The 24,243-nt window shown below is 51.6% G+C and overlaps 1 protein-coding gene and 1 long non-coding RNA gene across 3 annotated transcripts in view; one reads left to right on the forward strand and one right to left on the reverse strand.

The window, feature by feature from the left end:
- Scn4a (sodium voltage-gated channel alpha subunit 4) overlaps window positions 1-24,243 on the reverse strand; it is a 50,994-nt gene that overhangs the window by 10,860 nt on the left and 15,891 nt on the right. For both annotated transcript variants that reach the window (XM_006247559.5, NM_013178.2), the window contains 16 exons: window positions 23,553-24,224; window positions 22,960-23,078; window positions 22,763-22,852; window positions 22,338-22,466; window positions 21,826-21,917; window positions 19,579-19,893; window positions 18,374-18,437; window positions 18,022-18,163; window positions 16,281-16,490; window positions 15,389-15,542; window positions 12,745-12,983; window positions 10,755-10,928; window positions 8,937-9,293; window positions 3,636-4,109; window positions 1,633-1,768; window positions 1,114-1,268 (listed from right to left, as the gene is read on the reverse strand). In XM_006247559.5, the coding sequence (XP_006247621.1) occupies window positions 1,114-1,268; window positions 1,633-1,768; window positions 3,636-4,109; window positions 8,937-9,293; window positions 10,755-10,928; window positions 12,745-12,983; window positions 15,389-15,542; window positions 16,281-16,490; window positions 18,022-18,163; window positions 18,374-18,437; window positions 19,579-19,893; window positions 21,826-21,917; window positions 22,338-22,466; window positions 22,763-22,852; window positions 22,960-23,078; window positions 23,553-23,825 (3,123 nt within the window). In that variant the 5' untranslated portion in view covers window positions 23,826-24,224. The remainder of the gene's footprint in view (window positions 1-1,113; window positions 1,269-1,632; window positions 1,769-3,635; window positions 4,110-8,936; window positions 9,294-10,754; window positions 10,929-12,744; window positions 12,984-15,388; window positions 15,543-16,280; window positions 16,491-18,021; window positions 18,164-18,373; window positions 18,438-19,578; window positions 19,894-21,825; window positions 21,918-22,337; window positions 22,467-22,762; window positions 22,853-22,959; window positions 23,079-23,552; window positions 24,225-24,243) is intronic.
- On the forward strand, window positions 11,816-21,249 carry LOC108352146 (uncharacterized). Its single transcript, XR_001840302.3, has 2 exons — window positions 11,816-12,086; window positions 19,082-21,249. It is a non-coding gene; the product is annotated as an uncharacterized LOC108352146 (long non-coding RNA).

Consider the following 24,243-nt stretch of genomic DNA (forward strand, 5'->3'; position numbering starts at 1 on the left):
CCAGAACCTATGTCAAAGCCAGGTGGCAGCAGCGGCCTGCCTGCAATGCCAGGCTTACAGTAGACAGAGACAGGAAATCCCCTCAAACAACCCAAACAGCAAGCTCCAGGTTCAGTGAGAAACCCTGTCTCAATGCAAAAGATGGAGAACAATTGAGAAAGACGCCTACCATCCACAACACACTCTCATGCGTGCGTGCGCACACACACACACACGCACACACACACACACACACACACGCACACAGACAGACAGACACACACAGAGACAGAGACATGCAGACAGACACACACACACCACACACACACACACACACACGCGCGCGCGCGCACACACACGCAAACACACACACACAGACAGACAGACACACACACACAGAGACAGAGACAGGCAGACAGACACACACACACAGAGACAGAGACAGAGACAGACAGACACACACACGCGCGCACACACACACACCACACACACACACGCGCGCACACACGCACACACGCACACACGCACACACACAGACAGACAGACACACACACAGAGACAGAGACAGGCAGACAGACACACACACAGAGACAGAGACAGAGACAGACAGACAGACACACACACACACACAGACACACACAGAGACAGAGACAGGCAGACAGACACACACACACGCACACACACACACACAGACACACACACCACACACACACACACGCACGCGCGCACACACACGCACGCGCACACACACACGCACACACACACACACAGACAGACAGACACACACACACAGAGACAGAGACAGACAGACAGACACACACACCACACACACACACACACACACACACAGGCAGACAGACACACACACACACAGAGAGACAGGCAGACAGACACACACAGAGACAGAGACAGAGACAGACAGACACACACAGAGACAGAGACAGAGACAGACAGACACACACACACAGAGACAGAGACACACACACACGCACACACACACACAGATGCGTCCCCTCCCCTTCAGATCCCCTGGGTTTGGACATGTCCGGTCTGTCTCCATCCTTGGTATGGAAGCCTTAGGGAGCAAGGCACCTACTCCTGCTCCCGCCCTGTCCCCTGGGGGAGGGTGCCTACCAGGGCTCCACTGCTGAGCAAGATCATGAAGACAATGAAGGTCTCAAACCAGTTGTGCTCAACAATCTTGAAACAGGCCCTGCGCAGTGTCCACCACATTTTCCCACGGCCCTGGGAGATGTCCACATAGAGGCAGGGGCAGCGCTTCACACAGGCTGGGAGGCAGGGTGGTACATGTCACTGGCCTTTGGCTGTGTCAGAACACACCTCCCCACCCTCTGCCATGCTACCCAAGACTGGGGCCCCACCTCCTCCCCACAAGTGGCTGCATCTAGTTCACACAGGAGCTCAGGGGCTCTCCACAGCCCGTATGTCACTGCTGTTGAGACTGAGAAAAAGTGCTTCCCAAGCAAGCTCGGGACGTCAGCTATTCCCACGGGCCACCATCTCGACAAGCTTAGGCTCTTTGGCAAATGACTCTCTGGTTCAGGTGTGGGTTCCCCCGTCAAAGTGAGCAGAACTGTTTCTGTTGCTGGCCTCTGACCTGGGTGTGGGGCTGGTCTGTAGGTGTGATCTCACCTTCCGTGAAGCATTCCTCAGGCTGCTCCCCCTCGGGGTTCTCCTCAGCCTGCTCCTCGGGGTCCTCTTCAGGGGGCTTGTAGTCAGCTGTGCTGCAGACGGAGGAGTTCCCGTCGTAGAGGGGCTGTAGGGGCTTCTGTGGGAACCACAGGGCAGGTGACTCCTGGGTCCCACTCTCCCAATAGGTGGGGTAGTATGGGAGACCAGAGAGAAAGAAGAGAGCAGAGCAGGATCTACTCCTTCATTCGCTCATTAATTAATTAATTCATTCATTCGTTCATTCATTCATTCAGCCCTTACAAAACCACCACTGTGCCCTGGCAAAAGCACCCTAGTGACAAAAATGCCCTCAGCTCTGCCCTCCATGGCACTTAGCATCGAGAAAACACAGACAAGACGTGAGGAGGTCTGGGGAGGAAGGTATAGAGGACAGGAGATGGGCTGAGGATTGGCTCAGCCCAGCGGGGTCCTAGGAGGTATAGGGATATATGAAGGGGTCGGTGCAGCCAAGATTGATCTGGGTGGCCACACAGCTACAGAGCTCAGGCACATGGTGCCCCCAGAGTCCAAGCTTTCTCACCCCCAGGGTCTATTTGGCTGAGAGATTCAGAAAGGATGGAAAATTTTCCCCAGCCAAGGCTCCGGTGTGGCGCCAAGGGAATCTGATCACGGTGGGGGCAGGGTGTGGGGGCTGGTGCTCCGGCCTGGCCAGGCTTCCTCCCACCTCCCAATGCTGTCCCAGGCCAGAAACTCAGGCTGGCCTCCATAGTTCATCCTTCACAGTGAAATCTCTGCAGAGAAAGATGAATCGGGTGGCCCCTTCCACATGTGCATATGGGTGTGTGTGTGTGTGTGTGTGTGTGTGTGTGTGTGGGCTCTCCTGCACATGTAACTAAACCAGGGCACTAGTCAGAAAGCTACAAGTGAGTGGGTCTTGCTACCAGTTGACAGGAGGGAAACCGAGGCACAGAGCACTTAGTCAATCAGGGTATACACCGGACTGCAGGCCTCACCCTTGCACGTCAACACCCATAATTGCTCTTTAAGCTCTGCTTGCTGCTCCTCAGATATCTTGCCTTCCCAGAGCCTTGGACCTACCACTAGCTAGCCCCACCCCCACTGAGTTCCTCATACCGAGGTCGAGGTTGGTGCCATGTTTCCTGGGATATTTATAGCCTCACGCAGGCACTCAAGCCCCTGCTAAGTCAACGAACCACATACTGGTGTGTGTTGGGGGCTGGGATAAGGAGTCAAGAGCTTTTAGGGCAAAGTTCATTAAGTTCTGGTGCCCTGAGAGGCCCAGGGCTGAAGGGTGGCATGGGTAACGTCCCTTGCTTCCAATCACGTATTGATCCTTTTCCTATTAGGGCTGCAAGAAGAGTGAGGGGGTTCAGACCAGCTCACCCGAGGCAGGCCTGACAGAGTCCCAGACTTTGAAAGAGACCACTATTTGTGTCTCCCAACTCTCCTTGGGTTCTCTTACTCCCGTCCTAGTAGCCTTGGTCTGGAACTGGTACCCTGTCCTTCACAAGGAAGATTGGAACAGCCTCAGAGGAACTCTATGTAGAAATGTGGATATGCCAATTGTCAGCCAGCATGGGGGCCTCAGGGTTATGGATAAGATCAGAACATATTTGGAGCAAAGGCTTAGCAGGGTCTTCAGGGGGCTATTTAAGAAAGCCCAGGCAGGTATTTAAGAAAGGTCTCTCGGCTTCCCAGTGTCCGAGCTGATAGAAGCACTTGTCCAAGAACGCCACCTGGTGGCAGAAAGGGCCCAGGTAGAGCTTTGGCCTCGCCAATTATAACAGTCATGGTACCTTCTCTAACAGTCTCCATTTCAGAGGACTATGGGTGAGCCAACACCGCGCACAGGGCAAAAACCTTCCACAGATGGAGAAACTAAAGGCCAGAACGGTTTTATGACTTGTCTAAAGTCGAACTAAACTTTAAAGCTGGATCCTACTGGCCCTTGACCTCTGCAGCCAGACCCTCAGCGGGTTTACCTTGATATCCTCAGGCTCCGAGAAGGCGTCTGTCTCCTCCTCTGTGGGCATCTCCAGGTCAGACTCCTCGGAGGCAATGGGCACGTGGATGGTGAGGTAGGGGTTGTTGATGAAGTTAAGGTGGTCCAGCTCGATGCTGGAGCGGGGGCCATCGGTCAGGCCCACGTGGTTCAGGATATGATTGTCTTTCAGCTCCTTATCTTCCGGTGGCGGCTCCTTCTTCTCATCCTCGGGAGTACTCTCCTCGGCATTTTCCCCGGCACCCCCGGGCTCACCGAGGCTGAGTATTATTTCCTTGGGGCTCAGGATCTTGCCACGCAACAGCCCCAGGAGGAAGGTTTTGGCAAAACCGATGCCCCACTTGATACGCCCGATGGCAATCTGTAGGTTGTTCATCTCGCCATCCTCATCCGAGGCCGCCAGGCTGTCAGCACTGAAGGAACTCAGCAGGAGAGCCAGGAACAGATTCAGGACCTAGGAAGCAAGGGGCGGTCTGGGGGATACCACCTTCCTGCAGCACGCGGTCCTCAGAACTAAACAGTGGAACTGCCTCGTATTGGGTACCAAGCAGTGGTGGCGCACACCTTTAATCCCATCACTCGGGAGGCGGAGCCAGGCAGATCTCTGTGAGTTTGAGGCCAGCCTGGTCTACAGAGCGAGTTCTGGGACAGACAGGGTTGTGTAGAGACTTTGTCGCAAAAACAATTTAAAAATTTAAAAAAAAAGGATTGTCACCTAGCAAGGTGCTCGTGATTGCCAGCGGGAGGGTGGGCTGCTAGTATCATTTCCACCTTACAAACAGGGAACCTGAGGCTCATATCTGTCACAGGATCCTGCTGCTCAAAGCACTGACAGGGTCCACCAGATGACAGAGGCTCTTTCTGTGGCCGTCCAAAAAGAACAATGCTCAACTCCAAGCACCTAAAACATTTTTGGAATCTTAATCTTTTAAATTCACTTTGTAAGGGAGGTTTTAGGTAACCCTAGTTGTCCTAATGCTCACTATATAGCATTAGGTCCTTGAACTAGGCACCTTCCTGCCTCTGCCTCCTGAGGGTGGCATCGAAGGCATGTGCCACCCACTTGCCTGGAAACCCTAATCTAATCACTGACTTTTCTCCCTCTTGAATTAAATAGAATTTGTAAAAAAAAAAAAAAAAAAAAAAAAAAAAAAAAAAAAAAGAAAAGAAAAGAAAGACGTGTGTGTGCGTGTGTGAGGAAATGGACCCCAAAACTGGAGTTTTAGGAGGTTGTAGCTATCAGGTTCTTTCACACCCAACATTGGTGCTAAGACTTGAAGCTGGGACCTCTATAAGAGCACCAGTTGCTCTTAACCACTGTGCCATCTCTCTAGTCCTTAAATGAGGCTGTTCTCCTGGAGCAGGGGAGCTCAACTGGGGGTCTGCTCCCCTGCTGCTTGTCCCCTGCTTCTCTGGGAGGGACATCTGACCTGCAACCTCCCTACCCACTCTAATTTCCTTCCCTCGTGTCTGCTGACTGGGTCCTGAAAGGTATCAGGTCAACCCATCCACTCCCTCCATTTTATTTTCCAGGGAACAATGACTACACAGTGGCCATGTGGCCTCAGGGAGCCCACAGCCTAGTAGAAGCAGACCTCTAATCAGACAAATCTAATACTGCGGTTAGCGGTGCCAATAGAAACTAGGGGTAAATTTTAGTACCATGCTACCCCCTGGCTCTACACTTCAGCTGTCCGGACATCCTATGCCTCTGTTTCCTTACCTGTGAAATGCAGATAGTTCCAGCACCCTGTGATTGCTAGAAGATCAATACAGACGAACACTTAATAGGAACTTGAATTGGCTGCTATTACAACAACAGGCAGCTGTGCAAAGTATAGGGACTGAAGGAACGGCCAACCCAGAAGTTGGGCCAGCATTTTGTAAATAAGAGAAGTGAGTCTCCAAATGGTGGAGTGATTTGTCCTAAGTCAGACAGCAGAGCCAGGACTAGAGCTCGGGTTCCCAGTATCATTAGACAAGCACCATTCCTTTATACTACCAGATGAATTGTATCCCCGGAGGCTTGCAATATGGCGGACCTTCACCCCCCGCCAGTCTTTGAACAACAGGATGAAGGTGAATCTGTCTGGGGTGGTTGGTCATAGCTTTTGCCTGGCAAGCAAGGGCATAGCTAAGTTCTTACCCTCGGGTATGAGGGAATAAGGGAGCTTATGTGTGAGAATCTACTGTCCTTGACTGTCTTCATCGTGCCTGGCACAATCCGCATCCTCCAAGATCTTTTCATCATTGTCTTAACACGGTATCTCTAGAGACTGTGCTAGATTCTCTTCAGAGGGATGTGCTTGGGGGTCACCGCCCCACACACGATACCTTTCTGCCCCTGCTCCCACTCATATACTGGTCTTTCTTCCCTCTCTGGGGAGGGGACACCCAGCTGCCAGAAACACATTTGAGATGGGAATTAGCTGCTCTCTGGGTCAGCAGGGTTTGCACACGGCCCCTGCCTGGACAGAAATAGCCTCCTCAGGCAAAGGGGGGAGGGGCAAAAGAGGGAGGGCACGTTCCCTAGCGGGCTCTGTGGGGTAGGGTACTCGTGTCCTGGTCTTTTATCTTCCCTACAGTAACCCAGAGGGCGTGATCAGGTGCCATGGGTGCAGAAGGGGTGAGTGCTCACGGGCCCTGGCAGGGTGCCCTGGCGCCCTCTGGCAGACACCTGCTTCTCTGAAGCCTGAGAGGGAGAGGGTTGAGAGGGGTGAGAGGAGACAGCACCCAAAGAAATGAACACACTGTCTCCTTGGGCTGCTGTAAGCCATCTGAGCATATCGGGAAAGTCACGGAGATGGGCTGGAAAGGAGTCGGTGTGTGTGTGTGTGTGTGTGTGTGTGTGTGTGTGTGTGTGTGTACAGAGGCAGGGCAGTGTCAAGACTACAGACTCAGGAGTCAGAAAACTTGGCTTCAAATATGGTAGCTCTGAGCCTTTGCTTCCTGGGGTGGTGAGGACTGAGTGAATACTGAGACCCACCCCGGGACTCTGGGCAAATGCTTGAACGAGTGATGCTGGCATCAAGGTTACCAAATCACTGCCACTCTCGCTGATGTTCTGGTTTCTAGAGTCCCACACCCAGGCTCTAGTCCCAGCTCAGCATCTCAAGAGCCGGGTATCTCTGGGTGTTGTCTCCTCCAGCGTGGAGTCAGTACTCCCTGCCTCACAGAACTGTGGGGGGTGGGAATTATCAGAAGCTTTAGGCTAAGGGCTGGAGCCTCCCCCCCTCTCCCAAAGGAAGGCAGTTGCCAATTTTATTATAATAATTATTAACCTAAAACTACTCATCTGTAACATCTGGTCTCTTAGAAGTTAGAGCCCTAAATATTGAGACCTGTGCCCTGGTACCCTTATGACCACACCACTGGGTATCCCTGTTTTCCAGATAGGAAAAAGAGGTTAGAATTACTGCAAAGCATGTGCCAGTGAGATGATCCAGGATGTGAAAGGGCTTTGTCACATAAGTGCCTTCTCTCTCTCTCTTTCTCTCTCTCTCTCTCACACACACACACACACACACACACATGCACACACACGGAATAAATGTTTAAGTGGGCACGGTGGAGCCTGCTTGCCTGCTTACAATGCTTACTCAGTGCTTGAGTAGCTGAGGCAGGAAGGTCTTGAGCTCAAGAAGAGCCCTGGTTACTTGGCAAGACCTTGCCTCAAAAGACAAAAACAACCAAGCAAACAAAACGTAGCACAAAACGTTCCTGACCGCCCTTGTACAGAGAGCGAAGACTCCTACAACTCTTTTAACCACCCCCCTCCCCCTCCCCCGCCCCCGCGCCCAGCCCTTAAATCTATGTCCACAGACTTTTACTTCAAGCATGTCATCCCCACCAAATCCTGGCCCAAAGTCGTCTGATTCAGGAATCTTCTCTTTCTCCTCACTCTCTCATAACCCTTTCCCAGGAACTGAAGTCCTGATGTCTCTGCTGTAGCTGCCCCATGGTCTCCTCCAGCTGAGGTGACTCGCCCTCCCCCATCGACATCAGCCCCCCAGCCAGAGCTCAGCGATATCTGAGAAGCACTGACCCAGCAGCCCACAATTCCTCCAGTCTTTGTGAAGGGCATGTGGGCAGCGTCTTCCACCCTCTGCTCCCCAGGACAAGTGTTGGCCACCACAGGAGGCAGCTGGGGCCAGCATCAAGGAGCTCTGATGGGAGAGACCTGACCTCTACCCCAAGTAGTGGAGTTGGACTGACCCTAGCCACAGAAACGCTGGCCAGCTAGACCACGAGCCTCACCCCTGTCCTGCCTGCATCTCTTCTATACACAGCCCAAACCCTGGGTGTGTACACAAGCCAGACATGGTACACAACTTTACTAATGGCACTCCGGAACCTGAGGCAGGAGGATTGCTGAAAGTTCTAGGCCAGTTTTGGGATACAGAATGAGTCTGAAAAAGCAAACGCTGTCTCGGAACCAGCGACAGTGGCACCGTGTGGTGCTCTGAGCCTAAGCTCTGGAGATTACAGAACCAGATTCCCCGGGGCTGGGGCTGGGAACCTGTTTTAAGAAACTCCTGCGGAGGGGCTGGGGATTTAGCTCAGTGGTAGAGCACATACCTAGGAAGCGCAAGGCCCTGGGTTCGGTCCCCAGCTCCGAAAAAAAGAACCAAAAAAAAAAAAAAAAAAAAACTCCTGCGGATTGTTTCGTGTACAGTTTTGAAGCTCACTGAGTGGAGTCGTATAAAACTACCATTTGGGGAGGTAGGGTGTGGAAGGTAGAGCACATTTTTAAAGTTCGATTTCTTCATTTTATTCTATGCATGTTTTGCCTGCATGTGTGTGTATGTGCCCCACGTGAGTGCCTGGTGCCCAAAGGGGTCAGAAGAGGACACTGATCCCTCGAAACTGGAGTTATGGGTGATTAGGAGCCACCATGTGGGTGCTGGGAATTGAACCCAATCCTCTGCAAAAGCAACAGGGTCTTTTAACTGCTGAGCCATCTCTCCAGCCCCCACTGGGTTCTGTTGTTTGTTTGTTTGTTTGTTTGTTTGTTTTTGAGACAGCCTTGCTCTACAACCCAGGCCATAGGGCATTCACTAAGTAGCCTAGGCTGTATTTGAACTCTCAGAGATCCTCCATTTCAGCTTCCTGAGTGCTGGGAATTATGGCGTCCATCACCACCGGCTCCCCCAAACACCAACAATTTTATACAGCTGTACCGATAACAAGCAGGCCCCTCAAATGGGAAAGAGAGGAACTGGACGCGCTTCATGTCTTTCCTGGGTAAGAGTCAGGAAACTCCCCTGACAGCCTCACTTACCACCAGGTTGCCAATGACCATGACCATGAGGAAGACGGTGAGGCACATGGCCTGGCCGGCCACCTCCATGCAGTCCCACATGGTCTCGATCCATTCCCCGCAGAGGATGCGGAAGACGATGAGGAAGGAGTGGAAGAAGTCGTTCATGTGCCAGCGAGGCAGGTTGCAGTCTGAGGCGATCTTGCACACACACTCCTTATAGCTCTTGCCGAACAGCTGCATGCCCACCACGGCGAAGATGAAGACGATGATGGCCAGCACCAGGGTCAGGTTGCCCAGCGCGCCCACTGAGTTGCCAATGATTTTGATGAGCATGTTGAGTGTTGGCCATGACTTGGCCAGCTTGAAGACACGCAGCTGCCAGGCAGAGAGAATCCGTGTATGAATGGGCTTGTGGACCACCAGCCAACCCCAGGGAGACCCGGGAGGAAGAACAATGTCCAACGGTCTTAAACCCCACCCTCCTGAGGAACCACTTGAGTTTGTCTCCATGTTAATAAGATACATATGTCCACAAGTCTCCTGTTGTCTATGTTAAAAAGAAAGATGTTCTTACCCATTGAAGATACAGTTTGAAGTAGTCACAGGCAAGATTAGACACCAAAATTTGCCTAACATATTCTCTCTAATAAAAGCAGACCATGGGAAGAAGGACTGTGGTGCCTGGGGCTGGAGAGTTGGCTCTGCAGCTAAAAGCACAGATGCTCTTCCAGAGGACCTGTGTTCCGTTCCCAGCAACCACATTTGGTGGTTCACAACCACCTCTAACTCCAGCTCCAAGGGATCCAACATCTCCTCGTGGATTCTACAAACACCCACAGCACAGACACGTGGTGTATAGGTACACTCACATATAAAATTTTAAATATTGGGGCTGGAGAGATGGCTCAGTGGTTAAAAGCTCCAACTGCTCTTCCTGAGATCCTGAGTTCAAATCCCAGCAACCACATGGTGGCTCACAACCAACTGTAATGAGATCTGATGCCCTCTTCTGGTGTGTCTGAAGACAGCTACAGTGTACTCACTCTACAGTGTACTCACATATGTTAAAATAAATAAATAAATAAATAAATAAGTTATAATATTTTTAAAGATAAAATTACAATATGGTCATGACTGTTGGGTGGGAGACACAGACACCCAAGGAGCTGGTAGACTTTCGCTAAACTCTTCGCTGTTTGCATCCTCATGATGATGTTGAAAAATAGGAGTGAACTTCAAGGGGTAGAGGAAAAAAGTAGTAATTCTTTTTTTTTTTTTTTTGGTTCTTTTTTTCGGAGCTGGGGACCGAACCCAGGGCCTTGCGCTTCCTAGGCAAGCGCTCTACCACTGAGCTAAATCCCCAACCCCAAAATTAGTAATTCTTAATATTTTATTTATTTATTATATATTATGATTACACTGTCGCTATCTCCAGACACACCAGAAGAGGGCATCAGACTCATTTCAGATGGTTGTGAGCCACCATGTGGTTGCTGGGATTTGAACTCAGGACCTTGGGAAGAGCAGTCGGTACTCTTAACCACTGAGCCATCTCTCCAGCCCAAAATTAGTAATTCTTAAGCCCCAAGCTTGTCACTAACTCACAATGAAGATCTGTCTTCCTTCAGGCCTGCAAAATGGAACCAAAGCCTAAGGTCATCTAACTTTGCCTCCCATGGCTATCATTTTGGTGCCCGGCCCCAGCCCTGGGTAATAGACAGGAAGGACTCTCTTTCTCCTAGTTTACAGGAATAGGTTCTGAGGGGCCGAGTGGTGTGCACAGGGCAGCCTCTTAGGGAATCTCCTCCCATCCCCCTCAGCTCCCCGGGTCTGTACCAGGCGGAAGGAACGGAGCACTGACAGCCCCTGTACGTTGGCCAGGCCCAGCTCCACCAGGCTGAGGGTGACGATGAAACTGTCAAAGATGTTCCAGCCCTGTTGGAAATACTCGTAGGGGTCCATGGCAATCAGCTTCAACACCATCTCCGCAGTGAAGATGCCTGTGAAGACCTGTGGGGTGGGACACGGAATCCCTGTCACAGAGCCTCGTGGAGACATGGCTCTTGGGAGACTCCCCTCCTCCATCTCCTGGCAGAGGCTTTGGGGACTGAAGGGCAAGGGTTCAAGGTCCCGAAAGGGGACAGGGAATGGTACCCAAGGCCCATGTGTGTGCATGTAGTGTCTGGTACAAAGACCGTGTCATATGAACAGGTGGGTACAACACAGAACCATTCCTATCCATTTCTGACACTGTGACCTCAGTCAAGTCGATAGCTTCTTGTGGCTTTGACCTGATCATAAAGTTTAGCACTCATGAAGCGCTGGTCACACGGACCTCCTTGGCATGTGGTTCTCTACGAAACTGGAGGGAATATCCCACTCTTTCCACAGCTAAACAACTGAGGCTCACAACAGGCACCCCAGCTCCCTTTATCAGTTTCTCTGGTTCTCAGCTCAAGATTTCTCCTCTGCGTCCAAGCCTCCCTACTAAATATAACTCCAGGACCTAGCAGACTTTACTTTTTGATTTTGAAACATGTATCATGTGGCTTGGGCTGGTCTTGAACTCAGTATGTGGCGGAGGATGACCTCGAACTTTTGACTGCCTCCACCTCCTGGGTGCTATGGTTACAAAAGCATGTGTTACCACGCCCGGCTTTATTCAGTGCTGGGAATGGAGCCACATCTCAACCATCAAGCGACCTTGGATGGACACGGTCTTGGGCAGGGACTATAAGGGACAAAATTGGTAAGAGGATCATATCTGCTTCCTCAATGCCAGAACAGGTATCTGAAGGCCTCGCAGCCCCTTAAAGCTCACAGGGCATGACGCCACTCCTACCAGGCATCAGCTGCTCTGGGTACACAACCCGCCTAGGCTCACACTGGATCTCTCCGAAGAGCTTTCCCTGGCCACAGCAGCATGGTGTGGACAGTGGGTGAGCAGCAGACAGGTCCTGCCCATTTATACACACCCTGGCAGCTGTGCCGTGAGCCTGGAGCACGCTCTCGCCTCTCTTGCCCAGCCTGGCCATGGCTGCTTCACAAGACAGACCTATCTGCGTTGAAGGCTGGGGATTTCGATGATTGGGGAGTTTTATGTCCCCTACCCAGTCCTGTCCCAACCCTCCCTCACATCTTACACTGTGAGTCTGCCTCTCCCAGGAGGTAAGGGGGAGCCTTTTGCTCATTTGCCATGGGGGGCGGGGTGGGACTGCAAAGCAGATTGGGAAGGGCGGAGCACAATGGATCAGGGGGATGGAGGAGGAGGCAGCGGCTTTTCCCTTTGTCAGGCTCCACTGGGGCTGGCAATGAGGTGTTAATGCTCCTAATGGACAAGGATAAGCAGTCGGATCAGAGCATGTCAACAATAGTTGAGCAGCAAAAGGGCTCAGGAGAGAGTAGCCGGGTGAAGCTGGAGAACCGGGAGGCCCCTGGGGGAAGGGGAGGTAGACCCCTTTGCATCGGATGTCTCTGGCTATATGCCCCCACTCCCAGGTCCCTTGGTCTCTTTTAGGTTCACAGTCTATAAACATCGAGAAACTTGTTACCTCAGCCTACCCATTTCCACACACCCACTCCCTCCACCCCAATTCCAGGAGGTGGCCAGGATCCCAGACCTCCCGGGAGTTCCGATCTCAGCTCGCCCCACTTTCCTTGTTCCCAGATACTTTGAAGCTGAGTTACTATATCCCCTAGACCACTGCCTGTGCCTCCACGATTCATGCCAGCTGTCCCCGCATGCCCTGCATTTCCACACAGCCCAGGCAGCACATGTCTGTCCTGTCTTCCAGATGACCGCCCTCTCCTTCTGTCCCTTCCTTACCAAGTTGCCCACGGAGAGCACGTTGTCAAAGTGCTCGGTCATGGGGTAGTGCTCCATGGCCATGAAGAGGGTGTTGAGCACAATGCAGATGGTGATACCCAGGTCCACAAAGGGGTCCATGACGATCAGGTAGATTATATGTTTGAACTTCACCCACGGGGCACAGCAGTTCCAGATGAGGACTTTGTGTGCACACTTGTACCACCACGGTGGGCACTTCTGATGGGCCTCTTCCAGCTCTGGAGGTGGGGTTGTTGTAACGGGTTATAATGGGCGTCTGATGAAGAGTCGAGCTTCTCGCCTGGCTCGACTCTTTCTCCATCTAGCTCTTTGCTCCGCTCAATACTCCAGCCAGTGACAGGCCTCCTCTGATCTCTTCCCTATAGACTCCGCTTCATAGGACATCGTCCTGTCCCTGCCCCTGTCCCTGTCCCGGAAACTCAGCTTTCTCTCTGCTCTCTTCTTCCCATCCTCTCAATGAGGCCTTCTTTACTCTCTCCTCACATTCCACTCTCAGGACCTGCTCTCTCAGAGCTCAGCCTCTCACAGCACACACCTCCTTGGTAAGCCTTAACCCATACCCCTCCACAGCGCTCTGCTTTGAGCTCTGCCATCTTGTTGAGCTCCCACAATACCCTCCTCTCAGTGAATTGGAGCTGAGTTATCTGTGAGCCTCTCGGGTCTGGGATTCCACCAGGAGAGAGAGAGACCCTGGCCTCTGTCTGGGTTCTGGAGTCTTTAGGGAACACTGAGAGTTCACTTTAGGGGGACAGTCCCCTGTGCTGCCAGCCAGAATTCCTGAAGGCCTTTCTGCTGCTGGTAACATCGGTCACTCCAGACTGTGCCTGGGCATAAAAAGATGTCTATGCCCGATCAGACTCTCCAGTACTTACCACTGGAGACTTAAGAGGTAAACAGTATTGACTCCATCTATTTTGCAGGGGAAGGAAAGACACTAGGATGGCTGGCAGGTTCCTGGGGACCCTGAGTGGGGCTGGGGTCCCACTGAGGAGTAAGAAGAGTGAACCTCTTTCCAGACTGCGTCAGACTAGTCCGCTTGGGCTACTGTAGGTGCCCAGTGTCTGAGATTGGAAACCTTAGAAAGAGACCTCGGTAAGAGCAAAGGAGGGAAGCTTATTGGGCCAGGTCTGTCCAGTTTTCCCCAGACCTTTTCCGCACACATGCACGCATGCGCACACGAACAAACACACACACACACACACAAACATACATATGTACACACATGCACATGCACACATACACACACACAAACACACACACAAACATACATATGTACACACATGCACATGCACACATACACACACAAACACACACGCACAAACATACATACGTACACACATGCACATGCACACATACACACACACAAACACACATGCACATGCACACACATGCGCATGCACACACACAAACATACATACACAAACATACATATGTACACACATGCACATGCACACATACACACACATGCGCATGCACACACACACAAACATACATACACACGTGCACACACATGCACATGAACACATAAGCACACACACAAACATACATACGTACACACATGCACATGCACACATACACACACACAAACACACACGCACATGCACACATACATGCGCATGCACACACACACACAAACATACACACACGTACACACACATGCACATGAACACATAAGCACACACACAAACACACACGCACATGCACATGAACACACACACAAACACACACGCACATGCACACACATGCACATGAACACATAAGCACACACACAAACACACACGCACATGCACATGAACACACACACAAACACACACGCACATGCACACACATACACATAAGCACACACACAAACACACACGCACACGCACACACGCGCACACACGCGCACACAGGGCATGTACACCTGAATGCGGAGTGTAAGGTGGGATGGATTTCTCCAAAGGCTTACAGAGCCCTGAAGAACCCTAGACTCTGGTTTTAGCATAAAGCAAGTCCCGGGAGTGACTGGGTCCCTTCTCCCGGTCAGAGATCCTTTCTAGCCCCCTTCTTCTCCATTTCCTTCCTTTTTCCACATCTCTGTTGCTCCCTTCTTCTTCCCTCCCTCTCCCCTTCCTCTTTTCCCAGCCATACACTTCTCATCTTTCTTTCCAGTCAGTAATCCGCTCCACCCATTTACTGTGCTTCTGTCCACCCTGTCTTGTTTCGGGTTTTTAATTCTCCGGCTGAGAATTGGGGGTACCACAGGACTTGTGGAGAGTCTGTGATTCTACTTGGGGGAATTAACCATTGACCTTTAACCCTTACCCAGGAAATAGTGGAGCAGTTTCCGGAACACCAGGCCTTCCTGGTTTAGTATTATTAGCCTGTCCTTCCCCGTTGCCTTGGCAACCCCAAGAGCTCTCCCGGAAGTCCCTAGTTCCTGCAATGGCCTGGCCTTGCAGCCAGAAATGGGCCAGGTTGACAGGTCTATATTTAACCTGGCTTATTTCTTTGGTGTTGATATTAAGTTACTGCCCTCCTGAAGCTGGGTCCAAGCAGGCCCCTCCCTACAGCTCAGGGGGCTGAGAGGCCTGGTGGGCAGTGCAGGCAGAGTAGGAGGGGAAGGGGAGCACAGGGTACTCACCCTCCATAGCATCTGAGATGGCACTGTCTGCGCTGCAGCTTGGCCTTGGGGGCCCCTTCTCCCCGGATGCATCCAGGCTCCCATTGCAGTCTTTGTTGTGGGTTGGGTCCCCATCTGCCTCCTCTCCACTTTCCAGAGCCTGGGCAGCCTTAGCCTATAAATCAGCAAAGAGGATGAGTAAGAAATTTCACTCTGGGGCTGGAGAGATGGCTCAGCGGTTAAGAGCACTGGCTGCTCTTCCTGAGCTCCTGAGTTCAACTCCCAGCAACCACATGGTGGCTCACAACCATCTGTAATGAGATCCGATGCTTTCTGCTGTGTCTGAAGACAGCTACAGTGTACTCATATACATCAAATAAACAAAGAAAAAGAAAAAGGAAAGAAAGAGATTTCACTCTGAGCCAGGAGTATGAAAACACTGGCCCTCAGAAACTCTTACTGAGCCTTTTAGACGACAGGTCCTTTCCTTAGCTGATGTCAAATCTAGTGCATGTAGGAAAGGGACAGTCCTGAATGGCAACGGAGTGACAGGGTAAAGACAAGGTGACTGAGGACCCCGACCCTGAAGACCCTCAACCTAAGAGAGAAGCTGTTCCACGTATAACCGGGAGCCCCACCTTTACCTCAGCATGGACCCAGAAAGCATGAAGCCATAGACCTTTAATCTGGAGCAAAGTTCCCATTTCACTGTTCCAAATGCTTGGCTGTATGGTGGTTTTCCTGCAACACCCCTTCCATCAAAGCTCCCAATCTGGGCCTTTCTGCTCTTTTTGTCTCACAGTCCTTCCCTCTTGCCTGCCCCCCCTCCCAACCTGGAACCAGTGGCTAAGTCCAGGCCAGTGTTGGGGAGACCCTTGGATCCTCACCCCAAGCTCCCTGCCTGGGTCCACACCTTTTCCACTTCCTCCTGATGTTTTTTGTATTTCTCAAGCATCTGTTGGAACTCCTCCTCTTTCTCCTGGTCTTCGGCCAGGGTAGCCTCATTCTGCTCAGCGTACGCCATGGCCACCACGGCCAGGATCAGATTGATGAGGTAGAAGGAGCCCAGGAAGATGATGACCACGAAGAAGATCATGTAGGTCTTGCCAGCAGCTCGTAGGGTCTGGGGATGCGGAGAGAAGGAGAAAGGGGTCTCGAGGTCTCCATGGGGGTCTTCTACACGGTCACTGCTTAAGTAGGGAAGCAGAGAAGGGTCCCTCAAGAAGCCCAGGGATTTGGGGGCCTTGGAGACAAGGCGTGGCCATCCTCAGCAACTCAGCCTCATTCCGGGGAACTTCAAAATGCACGTGAGTGACCCAGGTATTCCAGGCTCCCATATCAGAGCTGTGGGAGCCCACATAGGCAGCCTGAGGTCAAAAAACCCGCCCGGACAAACAGCAAACAGGGCTTGAAACTTTGCTTCACCCCAGAGCCTGGTGCCTAGTAAATGCTCAACAAACAGTAGACCTGTGATTATTGTTATTATTAATCGTGTTAGAAACGTTGCCAAAGATCAAGAGACAAAATCGTTCATTCTCAACCCACCTGTCATGCATACAGTAAGGACCAAGTGCTGGCCTGCCCTTGGCATCCTGGGAATTGGGTATAGCAAGATCTGAAGATGCTCAGGGCTCCTCTAGGAAAGGAGCGTTGTTTGCATCCAGCCCCCTCTTCTAATCCTTTCTAGATGACCCTGGTATCTGATACAATGTAACTGCTAAGCATGAAGTTGCTGGGCTTTCTCAGTTATGGAGTAAATATGTTTCCCCATAGAATATTCTCTGGAAAGGAGTCTCCAGCATGGGCATATTCCTTCTGAAATACTTCATTTCTCACTTGCACATTCCCGGGACTTGAGCACAGGACCTTGTACGGCACTAGGTCAAAACTCTACCACTGGGGCTAGGGATTTAGCTCAGTGGTAGAGCGCTTACCTAGGAAGCGCAAGGCCCTGGGTTCGGTCCCCAGCTCTGAAAAAAAGAACCAAAAAAAAAAAAAAAAAAAAAAACTCTACCACTGAGCTACACGCCCATCCTGTTTCATTTGCTTTTGTTGGGTTTTTTTTTTCCCTGTGTTGTTTATTTTTATTTTTATTCCTATTTTATTTTTGGGGTTTTGTTTGTTTGTTTTTGTTTTTTCAAGACAGAGCTTCTCTGTGTAGCCCTGGCTGTCCTAGAACTCACTCTGTAGAGCAGGCTGGCCTCAAACTCAGAGATCCGCCTGCCTCTGCCTCCCAAGCCCTGAATTAAAGGCACGTGACACCACTATCTGCTCCATTTTGTAAAGAGTATTTTCGACCTGTGGTTGGTTGAATCTACAGAGGCCAAGCCTACCGAGATAGAGGGTCAACTCTCATTGTGTGCGGGCTGGGTTCAGTTTCCCAGTTAGCTATCTTACTGGTTTCTCTGAGGCTTGGAGATTCCTGGGCCTGGGTCTATGGCAGGGCCCAGATGCTCAGCTCAAAAAGCAGAAATGGAAAGGGAAAGGGACTGGTTTGGCTCTGGCCAGGAATTCCTAAGAGCAGTGGGACTGAAGGAGTCCTGTAGAAGAGAGGGTGCAGAGGTTACCGCGGATGGGCTCTGTGAAGCTCTGAGGGGAGTGGCAATGGAGTCTGTGGGGCCAAACGGGAGTCTGCAGAGTGGGGGCATCTGTACCAGCTGGAAAAGGTTCTCCCAGTAGTCCTGCGTCATGAGCCGGAAGAGAGCCAGGAAAGCCCAGCTGAAGGTGTCATAGCTGGTGTAGCCATAGTTGGGGTTCCGCCCAGCCTTTATGCATTCGTAGCCCTCAGGGCAGTGCCTGGTAGTAAAAAGGGGGGGAAGCTGTCTTAGGGAGAGAAGAGAGCTGAGGACAGATGGAGGATGGGAGATCCCCAGGTCTCCATATGCCTTGCAGGCATGATAGCTTTCTATTCTTAACCACTGGTTCCCTCATCTCTCCACCCCAGATCCCTGTCTCTAATGAAGCCCCCACCTCCATACCAGGATACATTGTTGCCCCACAACTCACCCAGCATCACTGCTATTCCCACAGAGCAGAGCATCATTGGAGCCCTCCAAGAAATAGAAGTTCCCTTTGGGAATCAGAGGCCACAAAGAAGACATGTTACCACACAGATGCCCAGTAAACACGTGCACACACCACACAGCCGTCAACACATCTGTGTGCCCAAAGAGGCTACACAGACACTCCCTGGGGCCCCTCCTGTCTTTTATGAACAGTTCCAAGCTCCAGGGTCTCCAGCGGATAAACTGCATGGGCTCAGCACTAAGCCACATAAGCTTGTACCCGCTGTGGTTACGAAGTCAGGATTCACCAGGGACCCAATACGGCCCTGTGTCAAAGGGCGTGTTTCTGTGTGTGCACTGGGGAGGGGTTGGAGTTGGAATCTAGGAAGCACAGTGAAGGAAGGACACTGTTCCAAGGAGAAGACACTGTGTGTACTAGTGACTGCATGAGAATGTGTATGTGTGCTGTGTGTGCCTATAAAGGACAGCCATGGGAACAGGATGTGGCTGGCGGCAGCCCTGCCAGAACGTGGGGAAGAACAACACATGTTCAGGCTACAGAAGGATGATGGACTGTCTCTTTGTATAGTGAGAGCCTTAGCACACACGTGTGCATGAGTGTGTGTGTGTGTGTGTGTGTGTGTGTGTCTCCCAGGGCAACCTTGGGTGTTGTTTCTCAGGACCAATGGTACACTTTTTTTTTTTTCAGGAGTCTCTCATTAAGGTCTGGGGCTGGCCAATGAGGCAGGGTTGCCTAGCTGTGCAGTGAGCTCCTGGGACCTGTCAGAACCGGAACCACAGACAGACATGTGCCACTCAGAGTCAGAACCACAGACATGTGCCACTCAGAGTCGGAACCACAGACATGTGCCACTATGCCTGGTTGTTTACACAGGCTCTGGAGATCGACCTCGAGTCCTCGGTTTTTCGAGGCAAGCATTTTATAGATTGAGCTCCCTCAGCCTCAACAGACACAGGATTTTAAAACAGGGTGTCGTCATCACATTAACCCTTCGAGGGAGGTTTTGTCATACTCCATTTAATACGCAACCATTTTAAGGGTCATGACTGAGAGACCTGTGGGAGGCTACAACCCAAGCTGGCTAGTGATGGATTTAAGCTACGTCTTCTATGAAGAAGCAGCTGAGACAATGCGTCCTTGAGGAGTCAGGTAGTCTCCTCTGGCCCTTCTACCTCCCTTCTCACCTTCGTCATTGATGTAGGCCTCCCAGTCAAAGGTAGAGTTGCCGGCCCAGCTCTCCTGGCTGTTCCAAGTGTCATTGATGTACCAAGTGTCATTGCCGTACCAAGTGTCATTGCTGTACCAAGTGTCATTGCCATACCACGTGGTGTTGGTGTCATTCATGGGCGGGGGCCAACGCACGCACTTCTGACGCAGGTTTCCCATGAAAAGCTGCAGCCCCACCAGGGCAAAGACACTCAGGCAGAAGACAGTGAGGATCATCACATCCGACAGCTTTTTCACAGACTGGATCAGGGCTCCCACAATTGTCTTCAGCCCTGGTCACAGGGAGGGCGAAAGCATCAGCAGGGGTAAGGGTGGGGTGGTGGGGGACTCCTGCTCTGAGATTCAGCCAGCCCCATCTCTGAGGCTGGTTTCACTCCTCACAGCTTCTTCCCCAAAGCCTCCCTATAGCAACCCTAAGCACTTCCCCCATGTGGAGCTGGGCTTTGCCCATAGAAGAATGGCCTCTAAGAGTCAATGGGCTGCTGCCTGACCCTCAGAACTACACAAAAGCACACAGAGAAATTTAATAGATGTCACTAGGTTAGCACTTCCAAAGTGTGTTCTCAAGACCGTCCCTCATCTCACCGTGCCCTTAAGGAAAAGGAGAAGCCACCATGTTAGGGAAAGGGAGTACCCTAGAGTCCATTAACGATGAATTCCCAAAGACCAATGGGGTTCACTCCGAGAATCTCTAGAATGATTTTGAAAAATCAGTGTCTGCATGCAAAACAGGGGCAACACAGCCTTTAATCCCAGTGCTCAGGAGGCAGAGGCAGGGGGATCTCTGAATTTGAGGCTAGCCCGGTCTACAGAGCAAGTTCTAGGACAGCCAGGGCTACACGAAGAAACCCTGTCTCAAAAACAAAACAAAACAAACAAATCTCCCCCCCCCCCCAAAACATTTTTGGATAGACATTTGTTCCACTGCACACAAAGGTAAAAAACAATCCTGATGTAATTCTGCCCCAGGGCAGATTTCTGCCATTGAAGGAAGTCACAGCTTCCTTCTTGGATCTGCTCATTCATTTCTCCCTTCTTTTCCTGTCACGGAAACCAGATGCTCCACATTCCCCTTTGAGAGCCCTCCTGAGTGCTGAAGGTGCAGAAGAGGAAGGCATTTAGCGAACTCCATTAGTGCTGCGTGTCTCACGGGCCTCCGATGCATGGAAGGGCTCTGGACTCTCGAAGATGGCCATACGTCCTGGCATAAGGACTGAGCTGTTTCTCTCCTCCACAGCCCACTCGCCTTCCTTTTGTGGTAATTGGACCTCCCTGTGTGAACTGTTTACAGGCTCTAGCTCAGCTTTTGGCTGCTGGGATACACCCAGGACCTCACAATGCAAAGCAAGGAGAAATCAATCGAGTTACACCTTCTGCTGTCTGCGGGTGGTGTATGCATACATGTATATGAGTATGCATACATGTACATGAGTATGCATAGATACCTATGTGTGCATGTGTATATTGTTTGAGGCTGAGTCTCTAGATAGAGCACAGGATGGTCTCAAACTTGGAATCTTTTTGGTCTCTCTCATGCTAAGATCACAGGTATGGAGTCACTCACCATGCTGGAGTTTTTTGCAGAGCTGTGTGACTCATTCTTCTTTTTATTAAAAAGAAAAGATTCATTTTGTTTTGCTTTGTTTACCTTTGTGTATGTGTGCCCATATGCATGTATGTATGCACGTGTGTGCTGGTACCCCAGGAGGTCAGAAGAGGATGCTAGATCTCATGGAGCTGGACTGAGAGGCAGTTGTGAGGCTAATGTGTGTTGGAAATTGAACTCTGGTCACTCCCTCTAGGCCTTGGTTCTTCTTGATAAATTACTTTGGAATTGCCTTTTGGTCACCACTGGGATAGGGGTGAAGTTTCCCTCTGAAAGCACCGAGGGCTGAGGCATTTCCTCCTCGGAATCACTTTCAGGTAGAGCTCTGGGCTTGTCTGTTCTCCTTGTACCTCAGGCAGAATTCTCCTTAGTGTAAACACATGGGCCTTATAAGATGCTGTTCTAAGCATCTCACAGATAGATCAGTGGTTCTCAACCTTCCTAATGCTGTGACCCTTTAATACAGTTCCTCATGTGTAGTGACCCCCCCAACCATAAAATTATTTTTGTTGCTACTTCATAACTGTTACGAATCATAATGCAAATATTTGTGTCTTCCCAAGGTCCTCGGGCAGAGGGTCCCCACTCCTCTCAATACCTGGGATAACCGTGATGGTCTTCAGGGCCCGCAGCACACGGAAGGTCCTCAGGGCTGAGATGTTGCCCAAGTCCACAAACTCTGTCACATACCTGAGTGGGAAATTGAGGAGGAACACATCAGAGCTGGGACAGAAATCAAGTGTCTCTGGGTTCAGAATGAGAACTCCCAAAGAGTTTCTTGCAATTGGTATTATCACAAGGAGCGGAGGGTGGGGTCAAATAACCCCCAAAGTTCCTGTTTTAGCCTAGGAGTTGGGAAGAATAGTGTTGGGTTTTACTGCTAGGGAGAGGAAGGACAGGGACATCCCTGCTCACCCATTGGCTGCGGAGCTCTGAGTCAGACTGCCTCCTAAGGTGTATAGAGCATGAGGAGGTGACATGGCCTCCAAACAGAGCCCTAGGAATGTCCTAGATCACGTGGCTCTCAGTTGGCACAAGTAATCAACGCCCCTGCCACCCTCCTGTCAATACCCTCTTGCAGCTCCCACCCCAGCCTCGGGCCCTGCTCACGCCATTGTGATGACACTGAAGTCCAGCCAGTTCCAGGGGTCTCGGAGGAATGTGAAGTCATCAATGCAAAAGCCTCGGGCCAGCATCTTAATGAGGGACTCAAAGGTATAGATCCCCGTGAAGGTGTACCTGGAGAGAAGAGAGCCAGTCGGGCGGAGGATGTCACCTGGGTAGTGTGTGTGTACCTGGCAACTGTGGGCATTAAAGGAGGAGAGGTACCAAGGTAGCATACAGCTACCCAGGGCTGGGGACATCTATGAGGGTGAGAGCATGTCCACCCTCCTACCCCCTTGGCTTAAGGTGCTATGTCAATGACAATGGCAATGTGTCTTCCCTGAAAGATAGGAGCAGTGTCACCCTGTAAACTCAGAGTGCACAGACACCTGCAATAGGGAGGTCGGTGGGGGGAGAGGGCGCACACTTACTCCACGTGTTTGGACCAAGAAGGCGGATTGCTCATGGTCATGAACACACAGTTGGTCAGGATGGTGATCATGATAAACATGCTGAACAGCGTGGGGGGTGGGTCAAGGAAAGAGGCGGAGCCGCTGGGGAGAGGAGGGCATGGGAAGGCCTCCCGCCCGCCCCAACCCTCCCCCCCTCTCCCACTTAGGCAGGATATGCGTGAATGAGCACCTTGATAGCCACCCTCCTGACGATGCTGAAGGGGCTCAGCAGGTAGAGGGCAGGCGTGGCAGAGAATCGGAAGATGGCCTTTCCTTTGTTGAGCACAATGAAGGTCTGAGGCAGGGAGAGAAACTGTGAGACAGACGGACAGATGGACAGACAGACGGACAGATGGATAGACAGACTGACAGATGGACAAGTGGATGGACAGATGGACAGAGAGACAGATGAATGGACAGGTGGACATATAGACAGATGGACGGATGGATGGACAGACAGATGGACAGATGGACAGACAGGCAGGCAGATGGACAGATGGACAGACAGATGGATGGATGGATGGATGGATGGATGGATGGATGGATAGATGTATGGACAGATGGACAGGTAGATAGACAGATGGACAGATGGACAGATGGATAGACAGGCACACAGATGGATAGACAGACAGATAGACAGATGGACAGATGGATGGACAGACAGTGGACGGACAGGCAGGTGGATGGACAGACAGGTGGATGGACAGATGGATGGTAGATAGACAGATGGACAGGCTGCACAGATCGGGGAGCCCTCCCACATCCAGACCTTCTTGTCACTGTAGTAAGGATCCAGGTCCTCCAGGGGGATGCCAATGACTTCGGGTGGGGGGTCCCCATAGATGAGTGGGAGGTTCTTGCCAGCTTCCAGGTCACTGCGTGGCTTCCGCTCAGGCTCCTCAATCTCCATCTGCTTGTTCCGCTGCAGCCGGGCCTCCTCCTCCACCGCCCGCTGCTCTATGGCTGCCAGGGACTCTGGGGTGAAGGGGCGCAGGCAGTGGGGACCCGGGGGGACCAGGTTGGGCAGAGATGAGCTGGCCATCCTTGCATTCTGGGCTCAGGGGCCAGAGGGTGGTAGGTAACAGAGCCGCTACAGCCCGCAGCCCTTGGGTTTTGGGTGGTCACCAATGCCCGGGGTCTACTGTGTACTCCTCACTCTCTGCCTGCCCAGGAGTTGGGTCAGGGAGGTGGGTGTCCTGGTCTTGTTGGGGCTGGGAGATGTGCCTGCAAGACCTGGGCGTGCTGATGCCCAGGACACTGGGCACGGTGCATTCCCCCACTCCAGGCCCCGCAGTGTTCTCTTCTCAGCAATAGATTGTGCCACCTTCGGGATCAACAGAAAGTGAACCAGATCTTCTCCAGCCTGAGGAGCTTGGGGCCAACGCCCCAGTGTCCCGAACTGTCTCCTGGGTTCAGACTCCAGGAACTGCGTGACTTCAGCCTGTAGGGACACAGAGAGA

The sequence above is a fragment of the Rattus norvegicus genome, chromosome 10 (genome assembly GCF_036323735.1).
Source record: "Rattus norvegicus strain BN/NHsdMcwi chromosome 10, GRCr8, whole genome shotgun sequence".
Lineage (NCBI taxonomy): Eukaryota > Metazoa > Chordata > Mammalia > Rodentia > Muridae > Rattus > Rattus norvegicus.